We start from the raw sequence: 20449 nt of genomic DNA on the forward strand, positions 1-20449 counted from the left end.
CTCTTCAAAAAAAAAAAATCCTCTAAAAAATAGATCAATAGCACAATCAGGGTATCCAAATGCATAAGGGGGAGGGGGGAGGAGGAGGAGGAGGAGGGGGGGGGGGAGGAGGAGGGGGAAGGACTTGTAAAAATGCTTTTTGTTGTTGTTGAATCAAAATGTGCATAAATTAGTATTCTAATCTGGGTGTCAAATCACATACAAATTACTAATATATTGAAAAGAAAATCTTAAAAGACATACTATTTTTTCCTTCTAAAATTGCTTGTAAATATTCCTGAAAAAGAGCCCTTTCATCAAAATAAAACATAACCATAATATATTATCATGAATTCATCTCATGCTTTATCTAATCAAAAGATGCTAAATTTTTTAGGCATTACTCTGAATCAACATTAAACCACTTTCATATATTTCACAATGAATACTTTGCTGTTGTCAAAAAGTTCAGAGTTGCAACTTTTGAGAATCAATAACAATTGACATATAACAATATGTTGACGATTACTAATACGTATCATGTAATTAGCACTGATGTGTTGGAAGAAATATTTCTCATCACAAAATTCTGGAACAGTTTGGTCTTACGTATTCATATCTTTTTTTTTTTTTTGGCTTATTCTCACATGTCTAAACATAGATATAGTAATGAATTTTGAGATTTATATTGACATGGGCATGTGTATTAAGCCAAAATATTACATCTTTGTATACAAGACTACATATTCACTGAAATAAGAGCACTTAATACTCATCAGATAACAATCATATGACCTTGATGCAGTGGAAAGCAGACATCAGGTCAGTCTTTTTCATCCTATAGAAGCAATATATAAACATATGGTAACTTAAATTCTCACTGCTCAAAATTGCTAAAATTCTCACACAATAGATCAGTACATAAGTACAATTCATGCCTAAAAAATCAAGGATGTTGAATTAGAGAAATAGATTTTTTTCTATTTTTAAACCATGTCAAATGATGGTGTACCTCAGCAATGCTGGAAATCAAGACAAATCTGAACTTTTTTCCCTCAGCATTTGAAGATGGCTCAAAACTCAAAACTTCCTCAACACATGTGATGCACTACAACAAAGGGATCTGACAATTGGAGGAGATCAACTTTCTGAAAATGACATAACATTATTCCCTTACTCTTCCGCTTTAAATGCATACATAACACGACTCATAAAAGCACTCGGTTGCGGAGATATTGATGATTTTAAGAGAGCATGCCGAGTGGTCTATGAAATTGACATTTCGAGAAAACCGCCCTTAAAGTTTTCCTTCCGACACAATCATGATCAAGGGGAGGCAAGACAGTTTTCACCCATTGACAATAGAAGGTATGCCCCTAGCAACCTCCACTATGTTCATTCAAACTGAGCCCCAGCGGTCTTCACACAACCAATCAGTAACCAGGATACCAAGCACTCACCAATAAGATCACTCCCTCGTTGCTAGGGGTGGAGTCTATCTGCGGTGCTAAATCAAAATCTTCGGACACGTTTCTGCTCCATTTAAATTTGGAAAATCATGGCCCAGAAAAACGCTAATTTCTTTCCTTTCCTTTGATCATTTAGCTTCTAAATTTTAGCAGATGACAAAACATTAGACTACAAAATTATGTCAAACACAGAAAGTTGATGGTTTTGACCGATTTTGATGATCTGACTTCAAACTTGATTTTCTCGGCTCAGCGGTCAGCGACTTTGGGTTCCTTTTGACGTGGCGGGTCACATATATTGGCAAAAAGCATACCAGACTGCAGTGTGCATTTAGTAATACTTTCAAAACATGTTGAAACAAACAAAAAAAAAAATTCCATGTAGACATACATCATGGGTAAAAATGTCACAATGACATCTATGAGCCAGCATTACTCTCCTTCTATAAACATGACTTCTGACATCAGAAACTTTCTCCAGTAAAAAGGACCAGTAAAGGTTTGTTACTGCATAAAAGGGATACCAGATTAATTTGACTGCTACCAAACATAGAGGTTGTCTTGAAATTCAGACCTCAAAACTTGAACTTGAAGTCACACAAATGCTTGTTTTAATGTATTGAATGGGTTTCGGAAGACTTTCTGGTAATAAATCTTCAGTAATTAACAGCAACTATGTGATGATCATCAAATGTGTTCATATTTCCATTATCATTGTCTAAGCATGCTACATGTGAATTTTAAAGTGAATTGATGCATTCTTTAGAAGTTACAACTGCTTAAAGTAAGAAAACAGTGGCTGGGTACTCTGACTGTATGCATCACCATAGTTTGAGGATTTGATATATGGTTGAAAAATTACAACAACTCTTCTCATTAAAACAGAGAAAATAATGTTGAGAGTTTGTATTGTCTCCACTGACACGTCTCAGTTTGTTATATGGAAGGAGGAGTCTTTCCCAGTTTTTCTTATTTTTTTCACCATTGTACATTGTAACTTTCAAGACTTTTTGACTTCATATTATTCAGCATCACTCAATCAAAATGCGTTGCACACATTTGTAGTGTGACACATGCTAATGGCCCTGGCTTTACAAATTATTCTCATGGTGGAAATAGTATTCGAGTTCAGACAAATACAAGAGGTGGACTCACAAAAGTGATCAAGTCTTCTTTCAAATGTACAATATGAAACACACAAATGGATGGCTAAGTCAGAGCAATTGGGCATGCCATCATGGAACAGCATCTGAACACTACAAGGAACTGCTACTAATGTAGACAGTACAATTTTAAAAACGCTGTGGGATAATTATGTGTTTACAAGTAAAAAAAGTATACGGGATAATCATGTGTTTACAAGTAAAATCCTTTGACTACTGCAAGAGTTCAATCAGATATAACCCTTCAATCTTCATTTGTCAGCCAATTGATGCACATACTTCGCTATTAAGGCATTGGCATAGGTCTGCTCCTCTTGGGTCAGAAGTCCATGCTTGTAGGTGCTCTGCAGTCCACTCTTCAGGTCAATGCTGCTGGTGAGAGACACCCCGGAGTCCCCCTCTAGGATTATCCTTTCGGCCAAGGCATCAAGATCCGCTGTAGTCAATGTTTCAGTTGGCCCACTTATCTCACCTTCTGCACCATCACTGGCGTTGGTCACACTGTGATTCACTTGGTGTCTACTGCTACACACAAAGGCATCTGTATCCAAACCTCCCGGCGGCATGCCGTTGTCAGCTGCTGGATGCACAGATGATGGACTCTGCTTTGACATTGGAGAACTGACCACTGACACACTGTCAGAGGCAGCGATGTCTTCTGACGAGCTACCAACCATTCCATCTGATTGTGGATGGTGTCCATTCTCTGGCCCAAACAATGGCACATCTCTCTCACTAGACTCAGAAATTTGATCATGAGCATATACTGTCAATGTTTTTCCACCAGTTGCTGATGGAGACACTTCATCATTTTGACCTTTCCGTCCCTTCTGACCCAGAGGCATGAATGACCTACATGTCTTGCTCGGAGAATGCTCCGCAAGTTTACGAGGCTGTCTCAATTCAAGTGGCAAAGGTTTGTATTCATCAGAATATTCATCACTACTGCTTCTTGAAGGTGATCCATTTCCATGTACACCATGCCCATTATACACATTTCCGACCCCATAGATTTGATGTTCATACGGGTCCATGATATTAGACACATTCGTTACTGCCATGTCTGCACTACTGGCCATGTGATGCACATAAATTCTGGAACCTGTTGTTGCCGAGTCATTGGCTTTAAATGGTCCATTAGAGTTAGTGCGCCTTCTCCTGTACTGGAATTTTCGCCAACGTGGCAAGAATCTGCTGGAAAATGTCACTTGGTAGCCATTGCTTGTACGCTGTTCACCACCAAGTTCTGGATACTTTTCACCTGGAATGTTGTTGTCAAGTCGTATCCTACAGAGCTCTTCCTGGATCAAATGTCTCTCCTGCTCAGAACTCATAGATTTGGCTTTCACCTGAGAAGTCTCCCTCTGTGAACTCCAGTCACTGACAGAGACTTCTGTCTCAATGTCCTCACGAGCCTTGCGGGATATGCTCTTCAGTGATTCCAGAGTATTTGTCAGAGAAGAAAATTTCAACCTACTCCTAGGATTCACAGGTGTGTGATAAGGTGTCAAAGTAGTGTCACTTCCTGGTGCACTGATGATTGGTCTAGAGTAGTTATCAGTCTGATTGGTAGCATGTCCTCTATTGACTGACCCTTCATCAGCTGTGAAGTAATCTGGAGTGGTGTCAAGGTAGGACTTATCAATCAGGGTACCGTCTTCTTCCTTTACATTAGGATGAATGGCAGAATGGCTTTCCAGGTGCGTCCCTGGGGGAGAATTCTGTGCTCGAGCCACAATCAGTCCTCCAAGACTAGCCCTCCTTCCCTTTGTTGAGGAAAGAAACTTGCTGACTGGTGATGAGACAGTGCTTGAAGCAAACAGATCACTTGCTCTGGATTCTGCCTCACTCTCCACTTCAGAGGCTGTTTCGGTCTCCTGCTCTGATGCTAGAAGCTGTGAAAAGCATGGAGAATTTGTTGCTGGTCCTGGACTTGTAGCAAGATACTTCCAGTCGACCACAGCTCCTGGAGACTCCTTGACTCGACTGCTTGCATTACCTTCCTCCCCTGTCATAACCCCCTCTGACTCACCTTTATCTGAAGCAGTTTCATGTTGACTCAATGAGAGTGTCAAGGCACTTTTCACAGAGGATAGCGAGGACTTCGACTTCCTTGTCCCTCCAGTGCTGTCACTGGTACTTGCATCATCTACCAATCGGTCACGTTCTGTGGAGTCAATGTGTATCCTTGCCTCATGGCTCCTGTCAAGCTTTGCAATTCCATCAACATTTCGTTGGCTCTGATGGGATGTACTATTGACAGCTCCGACAGAGAATTCATTCCTACCCATTGTTACCTTGTTATCTACAACACTCCCTTGCGCAATCTCAGCAGGTGCTGCCCTGAAGCAGCTATTCAATTGTTCCTCATTATGCTTATTCTTTGGTTTCCTTGAAAATGAGTCGCCAGTCTCTTTTGTGTCCTTAGAAGAATTTGATTGACTGGTCTGTGTCTCTGTACCAGCAGCAGAGACTTCATTCTTTGAGTCAGTCCCCTTGGATTGTGCTTCAGCCTCCATTTCCTGAAACCTCTGGCGTAGCCCCTCAATCTCCGTCTTGGCTTTAACCATTCTGCCCTTTAGTTGTGTGTTTTCCTCTTTCAGAAGCTCGCCTACTGATCTTGCCTGGCATAGCTCCTCTCTGACCTTTGACATTTCACCCTCAAGTTCGCAGGTCCTGCCTCTTTCCTGCTGCTCTGCCTTCAGTTTGCGATTCTCAGCATGAGCCTGTGTGAGGAGCTCTTGCAGCTTGCGCATGCTGCTGGTTTCTGCTCTCATGGCTAAGAGTTTACTTTCATGTTCTGCCTGGGCAGTCAGAATTGGTGATGGGATGTCTTCTTGGGAGTTTTTGTTTGTTCGATCCATGACAGGTGAAGGCAGCAACTGAAATCCAATGTCTGAATCTAAAAACACACAGCAAATAATACAATTTGCAGGCAAAACTGATTGCGTGGATGACCATTCAAAATATTTCATTGGATTTCCCTACTTACAAAAAAGGATCACATCTTATACTACAAGCAATGAAATCATAGAAGTTCCCAAGATGACTCAATGGACAATTGGCTGTACATGCCAAGTAGTAATCATAACTTCACAGAGCATTATAAAAACATGTAGATATTACATGTTAAATTGTGACCCTGCATTACAAAACCAGATCTGAGTTCTTGAGTTTTAAATCTACCACTAACATTCTTGGACAAGATGTTTTGCCCACAATCTTCCCTTTGAAAGTGCTAATGTAATAACTGTAGGGACCTTTATTAAAGGAAACAGTGCTGGCACTGAATAGGTTACCCCAAGTTAAATGTGGCCACACGATCTCACAAACATACTGTGGTTTCACAGTAATTTATTTTGCATTGGTTCTGCCTTGCAAGAAATGTGGTGATGATGTGAGTAAAATCACGCCAACATGATTACACCACATGCAAAAAAATATTTAATCCACAGAATACTGAAATGAACAACTTGACACAAATTCACCAAAGGAGGCATATTTTGCCCACCTGCCATAGCTGCCAAGAGGTCCTCTCCTGTGACCTCATATCCAGTTTCAGCGGCAAATTTGAGACGGAAGTTTTCAGCCGTTAGTCGCTCTACATCCATCTGAAGTCTGTCGACTGCACCCTGAGTAAATGGTCAACAAATGCATGATGAAGTGATATCAGTCTACCTAACAATAATGGCATGCACAAACCATTGTGTTGCCTCATTTGATGCATTTTATAATGCAAGTTCTGATTCAGTGGCAGGGGATCCTCTTTCTCCAAAACCTTAAACTCTATTGAAGATGAACTAAACTCCTTTGAATACATGTAGAAACAATCATGGTTCCTTTAAAAGTACCATAATTTTCAGGCCCAACAGGTATGAAAGCCTTCAAATTTCCGGGTTTTTCATATGCATGCTTCATAACATCAGGGCTGCCAAAATTCCCACATCAACTCAAGAAGGTTTAAAAGAGTAAAAGACTAAAGAAGATACCAAGTACTTGGACATCAAATGCATCTTACTAGACAAAAACTGGCAATATCAATGAAGGTGATTAATACCCTGGCCTTACACTTCTGTAACTGTACAATGCCACGAATAATAAACAGTAACTTATGCGCTGTTTCCATGGACATACACTTTCCACTACTCTTGAAAAATATGTCTTGAAAAATATTACCAGCGCTGCCAACATTTCCACATCAAAACCAGGGAGATGAAATTAAGCAATCAGGAAGATACTTGTGTATTACACTGTACATGCAACTCGACAGGCCAAAATACCTGAATCAAGAAAATCTTGGTATCCTATTGTTAAGAAATGAACAAAAATTTCAGTTTTCAGAACCACAGAGACTTGGCAAGCTTAGCTTTACATCTAGATCACTACGTGTGACAAATTTCTTCTGTGAATCACTTGCAAAGTGGAAAATGATTTTAGTCTGCAAGGTTTTTACCTGATTTAGGGGCTATAATGCAATATTACCTGAGCAATACACTTTCTGCTACTCTTACAAACTTGTCCTGCACAACACTGAATTATGTTCATCAAGTATACCAAATTAAATCTGAGCTGCCTAAAAACTGGAGAAGTTCCATGTGCAAGGCTTTGGGGGCAATGCATTTCTACTACTCTTGAAAATATGTCCTGCACAACTAAACATCACAATCACCAGGTGTGCCCTATTTCTTCTGAATCGCTTACAAACTGGAGAAGGATTTCAATCTGTGAAGCTTTTTCCTGATTTCAATATAGAATCAGAGAGACAAGACAGCTCTTTAAAACCCAACATAAAACCTTCTCAATATATTAGCTGTCAGTATGCTACCATAACAATATCCAATCGGTAGTTTTCAGGGTTACAGTACAGTTGTATATGTGGTTAAGGTAGTTGCATTTACAGTATGCCTCTATTAGGTTAAGTCCTAGCCACAGTAGAGTGCTGAACAGCAACTTATCTACTTACACAACCTGGATGATAATCCGAAATTGTGTTGTTTCAATTCCCTGTTCAAACTATTCAAATTCCACGTAAAGTATTTCATTCTGACAAAATAACTGCTAATAGCAGAGATGACCTTTGTGACACGACCTCAGCATGTATACCTGCAGTTTCTCACAGCGCTTTTGATCCTCTGAAGCCGATTCCCGTGCTGTGGCCAGCTCGTGGAACATGCGCTGGTTCTCTCTTCGCAGCATCTCTAGTTCACCAACCAGGCGGTTAATGACTTCCTCCTCCTGACTGGAGAATCTTTCATTGAGCTGCCAAGAGAGAAAGAGAGAAAGTGAAATTTTGACAGATTAATGAACAGCTGATAGTTGACTACTGATTTTGTGGTACATACAATGTATTATAGTCCTCCACCCCCCCCCCCCCCAAACTTGAAACTGCACTCATCTATGTACATTGTACTAACTCACATTATTAACATAGCTCTATCACTTCTGGATCTAGAGAAGAAGACTTTTAAAGATTCATTAATTTTTTTTTTTTTTTTTTTTTTTTTTTGGGGGGGGGGGGGGGGGGGGGGTAGGCCTGCCTTGGGGCCCCCAAGGGGGCATGATGCCATTTTAACAAATTGAGATCCTATCCCCCTTGGGATGTTACCTGCCAAGTTTGGTGGAAATCTGTCATAGGGTTTTCAAGAAGAAGATGAAAATGTAACTAGAAATGTCGTTATGGCAACTGGTATGCCTCCGCCATAATGCATGGTTCTTCCAAGGAGGTTCAAGAGATGGAGTAACAACAGTGCTATTTCCTTTGATCCCACGTTTGATGCTGCCACTAAGAAATATTTAAAGTATGTGCTAAACTGGAGCTGCCTCACAGATAGGAAGACAATTGATTCATGTGGCATTGCATCATGACTCGTCATTCTCAATGGACATAAGTCTCTACGGTGGTAATCACTTTTCGCTGTCCCTTCTTATGAAACATGAGCCGTACATAAATGTACAGACACACGGATGTGCGAATAAAAATTACACAAAATTTTTTCTATGGAAGAATCAAAATAACCCGACTTTATATGTTTTTACACTAATCTAACATATAAAAGAATAAAGAACTACACTTGAAAATTATACCATATCAGTTTAATTCGTCGGAAGTGATCGGAAAGATGATAAAATCGACTTTCCAGTTAGGGTGCAGTTCAAATATTTTCACAACGTACGGCTCAGATTTACACTTTTTGACATAATCCTGGACAAGGAGTTAATCAATTTTTCATATGCCTTATCATCAGCTGAAATTTAATTTCCTTTAATACAAAAACAAACAAAATATAGCCGACATTATGTTAGCGTTCCAAATGAATCATCACATTGCTCGGAAAGACGGCAGCATCGAACCCTGATCATCAAAGGCACAAATGCAACTGTGGAATTCTTTTGTACGTCAAAAGAAAACTCACAGCTGTTTGAATGTTTACAGCCAGTTAGCACTCCATTTCTCAAACCTCCTTGGTTCTCCCAATAGGTGTATATTGTACAATGTCTTCACAATGTGTGATGACAGTTTCACATAACTGGCAAAATATTGAAATGACAGGTTTGTCAGAAATGTCTTGAATGTTCACTTTCCTTAACTAGGTTTGCTACTGTCTAAGAGTGCAGGTACATCATGTATTTGGGGAATTGAGGATTTTTACTTGACTTTTGACCAACCCTTTTATAAGTTTATGCATTGAGTAATTTTCAAGGTATGAAGAAAAAGTGTAATTACAGTAAAAATGGATTTTTTTTGGTTTTCATTTCAGCCTGGCCTTTGACCCTTAAACTTTGACCTTCTGGCAGAAAATTTCCCAGAGAATCTCCACTAATAGGTAATACATGTATATATCAAGTTTTAAAAATAATCCTGCCAGCATTGCATATACTAGTATATGAGGGAAATAGTGAGATTTTAAGGAGTTGACCTTGACCTTTGACCCCTGACTTTTGACCCATGACCCCTAAAATCCCTAGATAATCCCTGCCAGTCAGTACATGCATATGTACCAAGTTCCATGAAGATACATTGAACCATTTGCAAGAAAAGTGAAATTTTAACATTTTCACCTGACCTTTAACCTTTTGACCTTTGACCTTAGGACATGAAACTCTCTCTGGAGAATCTTTACGCAGCAGTACATGTCTACACTATGTTTCAAGAAAAATACCTTCAGGCATTGCATACAGTAGATATGGGGGAAATAGCAAACTTTGTAGCATTTGACCTTGACCTTTTTGATCTTTGACCTCTTGCCAATTTCACTTAAAGGTGCATGGTCCCGGTGTTTTAGTCAAATGCATACGCGGGCGCATGGCGCAAGTTTCCTATAGAGTCCTATGCTATTGACTCCTCTTTAGCGCTTACGCTGTGGCCCATTTCCCCGAGTCCGAAGAAGTCCCATTCACTGTAGTCAGTGGTCGGATCACAGTTTGGCTCATGATTCAGCTGCGGGGGATGACAGCTTTAACAAACTTCTTTTGTGATGTCACAAATAACAAGCACATATGCATGCACCCTAGCTGGCATTACTACAGACTGCGCGATGTGCAGAGAAGACAACGAAGGCAACGTTACTTAGCAACACCTACGCACTTTACTCTTGATGACAGCTCAACTTCGGTAATCTTCGTATCAATGCTAATGGTTATCGGCAGTATCATCAACAGCGCCCTCTACACTACTGGGACTATGCACCTTTAAAGACTACTAAATTAATTGCCCCATCATACATCATCCTTGGACCAAGTTTGGTGAAAGCTGTTTTATCCAGTTTTGAACTACTGCGTAAACAGATAAATTTTAGGATTTGACCTTGACCTTTGTTCAATTTTACTCAAAAACTAATCATGTAATTGTCAATCATACATCATCCTCGGACAAATTTTGGTGAAATTTGCTTGATCCAGTCTTGAGTTATCGCATAAACAGATACAATTTCATGATTTGACCTTGACCTTTGACTTTTGGCCTTTAGCCGATTTCACCCAAAATCTAATCAAGTAATTGCCCCATCATACTTTATACTTGGACCAAGTTTGGTAAAATTCCAGTCAATATTACTCAAGTTATCGCGGTAAACGAATGCGGACGGACGTACAGACGGATGGACAACTTGACACATAAAGCCTCCGGCACCACTTCATGGCGGAGGCACAAAAAAGTTTATGCAAGACGGACGACGAACTACGCACAACACATGATGCACGCCGGATGGTGAGTGATCGCAATAGGTGATGTGAGCATTTAGCTCAGGTGAGCTAAAAACTGGCCCCCCTTCGGCCCCAGCCTTACTGGGATCATCCCTGGATCTACCATAAATACCCTTGAAAGTGCATTTACTAATGTATTTACTTAGAGTAGGTCTACTTTTTCTCCTGTTTTTTTTTTGTTGTTGTTGAGATTCTCTAATTCAGGGTTCCGGGTTTGGGTGATCATTAGTATATATAATTTTTTTTTTTTTCACCCTAGTTATAATATCTGACAAATTTGCTGACAAATTTGACCATGTGCTTTCGAAAGAAGATGAAATGTAACAGTTAGGTGCTAAATTCGTCCCCTCCCCCCCATCCTGATTTACCCTGAAAAGATTTTGAACTACAGTTACCAATATACAGTACTTACTCATGGCACTAACTTAGCTTATCACTGAAAGGACAATTTGTAGATGATTTCAGACTTTTTTATCTGAACATCTATAAATTTGTTACAATGGGCAGAGTTTCAGAATTTATAGTGATTGGATGAGGAATAAGAAGGTTTTCAAAATTTGTAACAAATCAATGAATGAGGATGCTGACAAAGCAGCTTCACGCGAGAATGCATGATTGGGTGCTCACGGAAGCAGAACAACTGAAGAAAGCAATTCTACACAATTGAACTTGTTACACAAAACTTAGCATTTTAGCATTGTAATGGAGTGGCATTGCAACATCACAGAAATATATGAGCCTTTCATGTCATGACTTTAATTCAGTGTATTATGTTTTGGAGTTTTCTGTTTTGGAGTTTTCTGAGTATTTTCAGAGATTAAGAGAAAGAATTTTAAAAATTCCTTAATTTGGGAGCTTTGTGTTGTCCCCTCAGGGCCCCAGAGGAAGCGTCCCTGGAGCCGTCATGAACAAACCTGAAACTATAGTCACCAATGTTGTTACTCATAGCACTAACTTAGCTCTATCACATCTGGCTCTATAAAATTTTTTGCTCCAAAGATTTCTCAATTTAGGGACTCAGGGCATGGTGCCCATTTGCACACATGGAGATCCTATCCCCTTAAGGATGCTACCTGCCAAGTTTGATGAAAATTCCCCCATACAATTTTTTTGAAGAAGCTGAAAATGTGAAAAGGTTATGTATTAGGCATGGGGTACATTGGACCATGCACAAGGGACAGTGGTTGACCACAATGTAGCTCATTTGAGCCTTTGGCTCAGGTGTGAGCTAAAAATGTGTCTTGGACTGCTGCATGGAGAAAAAAGGGACTAGCTTTCGAGAGAGCCTCAGTTTGAGTTCAAATTTGAAATTATTCTACATGCATTTGTGTCTAGCTCATTTAACCAACCTTTTTGGTAAGGAAGTCCTCTCTTGCCTTTGCCTCATTCAATTCCTGCCTCAACTGTCTTCCTTCATTGCCAATGGCTTCCAGCATAGCCAGCAACTCATCACCACGACCACCAGAAAGGTCCAGCCCCTTGGGAAGCACAAATGACAGCTCTGTACCTACAATGAGTGTATCATGGTTTCATGGGCATGTATGCAACATAACAGTGACCTCTAAACCACAATTGATAGGAAGCTGTAGTCCAAAGCAAACTACAAAAAGAGATGAGAAGTTCTCTTTCCCTAAGTCAGCATAAGTCATCACAAACTTTCGAAACCTATAAGTAAAGTACTGTAAAACGAGGAATTTTCGCTCAGCATTTTAATTTCGCGAATTTCGCGAGGGCCAAAATTCACGAAATTAAAATGCACGCGAAAGCTTTTGTCTACACTACATGCATTGAATGCCAGTAGCAATTCGCGAAAATTTCATGCCACGAACAAGGCTGTTGGCTCCAATTCGTGAAAATTTCATGCCACGAATATATCATGTTTTACAGTATTAATGCCACATACTATCTTAAAAAGGCAATGACAGCCACGGATAAGAGTAACTATTCAAATTTGTTCAAATTCACGAAAATCTTCCGTTGAGATTTTTTTTGCAACTGATTGGACAAACTGCCGTACATTGACGGAAAAAATGCACTGAATTTATCAGTGTTTTAGTAGTAGCCCATGATAAAGAAATCATGGGCATACATACAGTGTACTTTGAGTACACACGCCCATGATTTCTTTTATCATGGATACTACTAAACACATGATCAATTCAGTGCTTGAATATTATAGCAACTGATTGACAAATTGCCATACATCAATGTAAATTGATGTATGGGCAATTTGTAAATCAGTTGCATATATACAAATTTGTATTCTCAGCAATGAACACAGAACAATAGTACTGTGAATGATCCTTCTAAAATACAGTGTAGCTGCAGTCCATCCCTAAATTACAGCCAGACCTTGTCACTATCATGTACTCATCAAAACAGCAGCTTTTTTTGATGAAATTAATCCAAATCTATGAATGTACACACTCTTGGGAATGGGCACTGAAATCAAGCTAAGAATAGGCAAATTGTCTGCACTTTGTCATCTAGGTTGAGACAAAAAACAAATTCAAAACTAAATCTTTACCCTTTCTGAGCAGGCCACCCTCCTCGTCAACAAAAGATCCATCTCCTTTGGACCACTTGCCATCTATGCCTTTCCAATCCTGCTGGATGCCATTGGTGTCTTCGCTTGTTTATTCATGCTCTCACCTTCATCTTCCTCCTCTTGAATCAATTGATCTGCCACAGCTCTTTGTGTATTTCCATCCTTCTGAGGACTTCTTTATCTCTGTCATGAATGTCTTCCAAAAATTTACCCACTTCATCCACATATTCACTTCCAAGATCTGCATTGTCTGTATCTATGTGTACTTGTGATGACTCTTGTGGGTCTACTGCCCTTCTTGATATAGGAGGCTGATTTTTGTCTCTGTGGTATGCATCAGTTTCAGTACTTCTACATGATGAGCTTGACAGATGCACCTCCTCCACATCAGTGGTTCTGTTCACCCTGTTTGTATGTTGTTTCTTCTCATCCAGTGATGCTCCTGTCTTTTCTGTCCTTCTGTCAACTGTCCCTGTATTTCTAGGTCTCTTGTCTCCACTCAAAACACCTGTTCCATCCATGTCTAAACCATCAGTTGGTGCATTACGCTCATTTGGCACATCTTCATCATATTCCCAATGTCCGATACATCTAATTCTGCTTCATTAGGAGATGCCTTGTCTTCTACAGCAGTACCCTCACCATCCCCTCTCTGCTCTGACTGCAGTCTTGACTTCATGCCACGATCCTGCTTCTGCTTTGACAAAGGTGTGCTTGTCTGGATGGGCTTGACAGAGGAAAGTTTCTGGGTCACCTTCCGTCACTAGGAATCCCTGATGGTAACTTGAAGCTGCTCTCTTGCTCCTGGATAATGCTGTCGGCTTATGTTCCTCTCTGGAAGATGGCTGCTGTACTGCCTCTCCAGGTAGATGTGGCTTTGATCTTCCCTGCTAAGTGTTTGCTGTTGTTGACGTCTTGTGCTTGAGACAGGGATCTTGCTGGCTGCCAACTTCTGATGGTACAAATCATCAGAACATGAGAACGTAATACCGGTACTAAGTTATTTACTTGATAAACTCTGGGGAAGCAACTGCTGCAGACATGACATATGAAATACATGCAAATCAAGAAGTATTTTTTTTTTAAAGGGACCTGGTACAAATAGATTCATAAAGGGTATTTAAGTATAATGTATAGATGCCCTCTCTATACCACATTATTCTCCAATAGCTGTACAAAACATCTTCACAATGTGACATGACAGTTTCACCTGACTGGCAAAAAACTGAAATGACATGTTTGAAAGATTGATAGCATAACCCCCTAAAAAAGCAGAGTGAATATAAATACAATCCTTGTCTCATTTGACCTCTGATCTTTGATTCCAGGGTCATAACTTTCTCCAAATAATCACAACTTGCTAACGACTATACACCAATTTTCATGGCACTATTTTGAGCCATTTTCAAAATAGGGTAAAATAGTGAAATTTTAGCATTTTTTACCAGACCTTTGACTCCATGGCCCAAATCTGGCCACAGAAACATTGTGCAGTCATGCACGTATATCCCCAAGTTTAATGAAGTGTAAACATTGAGCCATCTTCATGGTATGGAGAAAACTTGCAATTTCAAGCATAGTAATCTATTAAACCGTTGCCACCCACGACCCAAAACTTCTCAAAAGACTCAATGTCAGGCAATACATGACCTGGTACAGTGTACACATATATGTACTAATTTTCATGACGATACCTGTAGCCATTTATGAGATATGGAGAAAAGAAGAGAAAATTTAGCGTTTTTGCTTGACATTTGACCCCATGGCCCAAAACTTTCCTAGAGTATCTTTATCTGGTAATCATGTGTACATTAAATTCATGAAAGTAACTTAAGACATTGCAGTGCAGAGGAAATAGTGACATTGTAGAATTTGACCTTGACCCATTACCTTTGACCTTCAGTGCATGTGCACACAAGTGATAAGCTCAGCTCCTTCCACTAATACATACATATGCCAAATTTCATTCGGATACTTTAAATGATTTTTAAGTTATGTTGTCAACAAAATCGTTTATGGACGAATAGATGGATAAACAACTTGGATAACACAGTGCCTCCGGTGACACTTTGTGGCGATAAAAAAGAAAAAAAAGAAGCAAAATTCTTATCTTACGATGCAACGTCCAAAGACAGAATTAGATCAACTAACCGATACATACCTACTACTAACTACTACTTCTTGACAGACACATCTGAGATGGTGTATCAAATATATCTGTGTTTGCATTTCAGCTATTTAATCCCAATATTTTGTGCTATGCAATTATATAGTACAGAAGTCTTCTTCCTCTGTATGGGCAAGGTAGTCTCAAGGAATTACATCAGATACGATTTGTTTTTTGGCACGATAACAGTGGCCAGCATATAGTCCATACAAAAACTGACAAAGGCATGAAAGATGATAGAAATTGAAGTGACATGCATTCATTTATTTACAATTTGAAGAAGGTGACTCATTCTGTCAAATCTGGCTCTATGCTTCCTTTCGAGAGAATAAGTCAAAAAATGTTTCCCACATTGTCTGAGCAGCAATCTGGCGTGAAGTTTGTTTGATAAATCATGATTCTTTACTGGCAATGCTATGTGACAAAATTATGGTATTTAATCATTTATTTCATTTTATTTGGAGAGACTTGCATGTAAAAATGATGATTAAAAAAAAAAAAGAAGAAACAGATCAATACTCATATTGAATTTATGTATATCTTATATGGGCTATCACTGCAAGTCAACCAGTAATCAACACTATTCATCTGACCTTCCTGTATCTTGTATAGTGTAGAAATAACCTGATTTAAACTGAGTGCATCCAGGCATGAACTACCCACCTTTTTGTGCCACTAACAATTAACATTAAGCACACAGGCATGATTTTACATGCATAAACCTTCATGCACCCGTAAATCTCCAGGCATTGACTAACCTTCACTGGCAGCTGCCCACGAGGAATACTAGGAGCATTCACAGCAATATTTGATGATGGTGAGGAGGAAGAAGGGGAGGAAGAAGGGGAGGAAAGGGACTGGGAGGGGGGTCTTGGGTCATGGGAAGCTGGGGCTATGGGCTGGGAGGGTGATCTCATGAACTTAAAGCTAAAGGTTTGGGACAGCGAGTTAGCAACCTGGGTCAAGTAGGGAAGGGATGAAAATCAGGTACAGTGTGTTAAAGATTAGCAGGAAACAAGACTAAAACAAACATATAATAATCATTTGTATGTGTGGGAGTATCTACATCTCTGTTGTATATAAAAGCTATAAAATGGCTATTTGATGGAGGAAGATACAGATTTTGAGAAAAGGGCAAGTCCAAGATAAGGTACCCCGGAGGAGGCAAAACTTTACCTTTGTTCAATATTGACTGTCTTATATCATTTTAAAGCTTATGAGTTAAAGTTTCAAACTCCATGAAGGAAAAAAAATTGTAATGTGCCAGTTTATGTAATTTCAAGGGCTTAATTTGTATAAATGTGAAATATAGCTTTACGTATGGGTCAATTATAAAAAAAAATCATATTTATTCAAAGGAAAACAAGTAATCTTTGATTAAAATGTGGATATTAGAAGTTCATCATATAGTTTGACTTGCTATGAAAAACTAGGGATTATGCAATTTAATAATTACGCAAATTAGGTTGTGTCGTAATACATAACAAATTGAAGGCATTTTTAAAGGTTTATTCTTAAATATTTTAAGTGGAAATTCAAAGGAATTACACCTTGGCAAAAATTATAACGTCGCTGGGGCGACAAGACCTCGTATCTGCAAAATGTCAAATGTTCAGGAGAGCAAAAAAAATATGGCAGCCAAAGCACTATATCAAATGGGAGAGTCTTTCCTTTGACATGCCATGGTGGCTTCATTTTTGGGGTAAAACAGCTAGGATTTGGACAGGACATCACTTATCTGATTATCTGACCATTAATATAAAAAAGTCATTTTCACCAAAATTTCAGATACGAGGTCTTATGCTAGAATTTGTCACTTTTTTTTTGCTTTGTGATGCATGGTCACATATTTGGGTTTTATTCTCCTTAAAAAAAACCCAACACACATACACACTTTCAATTACATAAGGTACTGTTCACTACTAATTGCAGAGCACTAGCTTGCTACAACATATGTATGTGATGATGATGAAGATGTTCCTTCAAATTACTGTTTCTTGCATAAAATTGTTTTTTATTGCAAGTGATTAACAAATTGCCCTTTATTCATGTAAAAACAAACAAACAAACAAACAAACAAAACCCTCCCCCCCCCCAGATTATTCAGTGTTTAAGTAGTAGATGATGATAAAAATCATGAGCATACATACAACTGTATTTGGGTTTGACTCCAATTAACAACCTGATTGCTTGACAGACGTACTGTATATATCCACTAGATTACTGAGGTTCTGTGCAGCAGGTACTTCATATTTATTCAAATTAATGTTTCTTGCATCTAGCTGCTTTTTGTTGCAAATGAATGGAAAACTGCCCTTCATCGATGAAAGTTAACACTTGATTATTCAATGTTTTAGTCAGAACTATTCTAAAAAAAATAAAATAAAATCACGGGCCTGCATACTAAGGTTGGATATAAAAGTATAAAATATAATTAGATATGATTATGACGGTAAATATTCTGGAATATTATTTTCTTGACAATCTACATCAATATTTGAATAATTGCAATTGATTTCACTTCAATAATCGGACACGCCCCCCCCCCCCATAATTATGGTTCTCCACATACTTAAGAAATGAGGGACAAATGTCCCATATTATTAGAACTGTCCCATATGTAACACATCATATCTGTCTCTAATAAGAACCTGTCATTAGAGCTTTTTGCCTGATGACATAGAACTTACCTGTGATAATCTGAGTGTTGTGACTTTTATCACACTGAGTTACAAGATAAAATACTTTGAGAGAATTTTCAGGTTGAAAAAAATTTGTTAAAATATGATTTTTTTCCCCCCTGGTCCCATATGTAACGGCACATATTTTCTCTTCTAAGATACTTGTCAAGGTAAGGTCATCTATCACTATTTTCACATGATTATTTTTCCCTTTAGACATCAATCACCATGATGAAGTTCAACATAATCAAAGGCCCTTTACACTATTTTTCAGGCCATAAAAACCTCTGAAATGTCCCATACGTTACGCGCTCCTTATCTTGGACTTCCCAAAATAAGAATAACTCTGGAGTGATTCTTTATCAGATATTAAGATAAATACATACTATGTACACACATAAACACACAGCATTCATGTATGATGAACATTGTATACATATGAGGATGCATTGCAAAGCCCACAAATATCACATGGGACCATGTCTTGTTGAGCCTGAATATATGTCCTCTGGGTAGCGAGCATGGTCATTTTCTGCATTTTTCATTAAAAAAATATAATCCTTTTATCTAAGTCTGCAATTCAAAAGCACAAAATGAAGTTTATGTAGTGTTCTTCAGAGTTTTTGTAAACCCCTGTCTTTTGGTTTAGGTTTTCTCAGCATGAACTCCAGTGTGCACAACTACCCTGCTAAAAAATGATGATCTCTTTCTTTATGAATGGTGTGGAGTTTCAAATCCTTTTTTTTCCCCTTTCCTGTGAATATAGAGCATGTGTTCTTCAAAAGACTCTAAAACCCATTCTTCAACAAACATTTTCCTGGATGTTGGGCTTTCACTCTCATTTATCTGACAGTGGGTTAAGAACATCAAATTTGATGAGTTTTCCGTCACCTTAACCCTAGACAAACTTTTTCAAAATCTGACAAAATTTCATCTGGCATCTTTTTTCTTTTTCTTTCTTGGTGGGGGGTAAATTTTGTGACGTGATGTCCCATGTGATATTCAAACTTCATAGTTAAAGACAGAGAAGACCAAAGCCAATGAAATATTAAAGCTCGAAAGCTCTATACTCCACTTGTGAGTAATTATAGCACACACTTGGCATTAATACAGCATCTCTCCACTCATGGAAATATCTATCTACTAAATCATTAATGATTCATAACCTAGATAGAATAATAGTCAAACTGCAGATGTACCAGGGACAAGTAAAGAAAGATGTGACAGTAGTATGGTCAAAATTTCTGAGACCAGAACCAGTTTGGATAAATTAGACTAAGAATTAGAATTGAAGTGTTTGGAAGGGATGTTCTATACTGCTCTGCACAATACAGTGACTTTATGTGTATACATGTACAGTATCAGTGTTGTAGCTTCCTGGTCACAATCACATCATTGGACTTTTTATTCTTACTGTCCATGTCCTAAATCCACTCAGGTATCTACTTAAAGTACATGTTTTTTCTTCAAAAACAAGATAGCTGAGCATGATGTTCTGGCTGAACATTTCCTCACCTGTCCATACCCCATGTTTGATATGGCAAAAAATTTGCAATTGTTTCTTGACAGTCTGTCAACACAGAAATACAAAATAACAAGCTGATAACTCATCACAAACATGCACTGAATACCACAGTACCATCCTGCCACTGAATGACATATTTACTACAAATTGTAATATAATATGATGATACAGATTCAAACATCAAGTAAGATGATATAAGATGTATGCACTTTGGGAAGTGGGAAAAGTTAGTGTGCAGTAACAAATGTTGTTTGGAGAATGATAGTATGGCATACTTGATAATCTGAGTACACTACAATACTGACAGGTAGAGCATATCAGAGATGGCTTCAATACCTCCTCTGTTAGACCTTCAGGCAACCCAGCTGAGGTATTCAAATCAGAGCTCTTCTCTGATTGGCTGTTTTCAGAGCCAAGCATGGTAACCTGCAAAGCAAAAAGTGTATGAAATTAAAGAGGGAAAAATTCATACTGAGCGACATTTCAAGCCCAAGTTTAAATGTGCTCCTCCTAAACAGTAAAGACATGCCAAATGAGTCTAACATGAGGCCTGGGAAAGAACTGATTTGGTCATTGTGCTGCCACTTCATGTTCCTGTTGGCATAGTAGAATCAAACTAGAATTATCACTGAAGGTGATTAATACCCCCGCCCCTAGTGTTGCTTTATAGTATGTGATGTCATGAGGGCAATGACGTTAATACCAAGTTTGTGCA

The 20449-nt window shown here is 38.7% G+C and overlaps 1 protein-coding gene across 1 annotated transcript in view; it reads right to left on the reverse strand.

Annotated features, from left to right (window-relative positions):
* Positions 1–296: 296 nt before the first annotated feature.
* Positions 297–20449, reverse strand: part of LOC139726569 (uncharacterized) — a 69572-nt gene continuing 49419 nt past the window's right edge. The window contains exons 10-17 of the mRNA XM_071637561.1: positions 20071–20160; positions 16287–16484; positions 14146–14313; positions 13341–13419; positions 12163–12320; positions 7715–7870; positions 6123–6243; positions 297–5513 (exon numbers count right to left, since the gene is read on the reverse strand). Coding sequence (XP_071493662.1) covers positions 2863–5513; positions 6123–6243; positions 7715–7870; positions 12163–12320; positions 13341–13419; positions 14146–14313; positions 16287–16484; positions 20071–20160 — 3621 coding nt within the window. The 3' untranslated portion in view covers positions 297–2862. The remainder of the gene's footprint in view (positions 5514–6122; positions 6244–7714; positions 7871–12162; positions 12321–13340; positions 13420–14145; positions 14314–16286; positions 16485–20070; positions 20161–20449) is intronic.

This window comes from Diadema antillarum, unplaced genomic scaffold, assembly GCF_040938485.1.
Source record: "Diadema antillarum isolate AM-2024a unplaced genomic scaffold, OU_Dant_1.0 seq00000089_RagTag, whole genome shotgun sequence".
Taxonomy (NCBI): Eukaryota; Metazoa; Echinodermata; class Echinoidea; order Diadematoida; family Diadematidae; genus Diadema; species Diadema antillarum.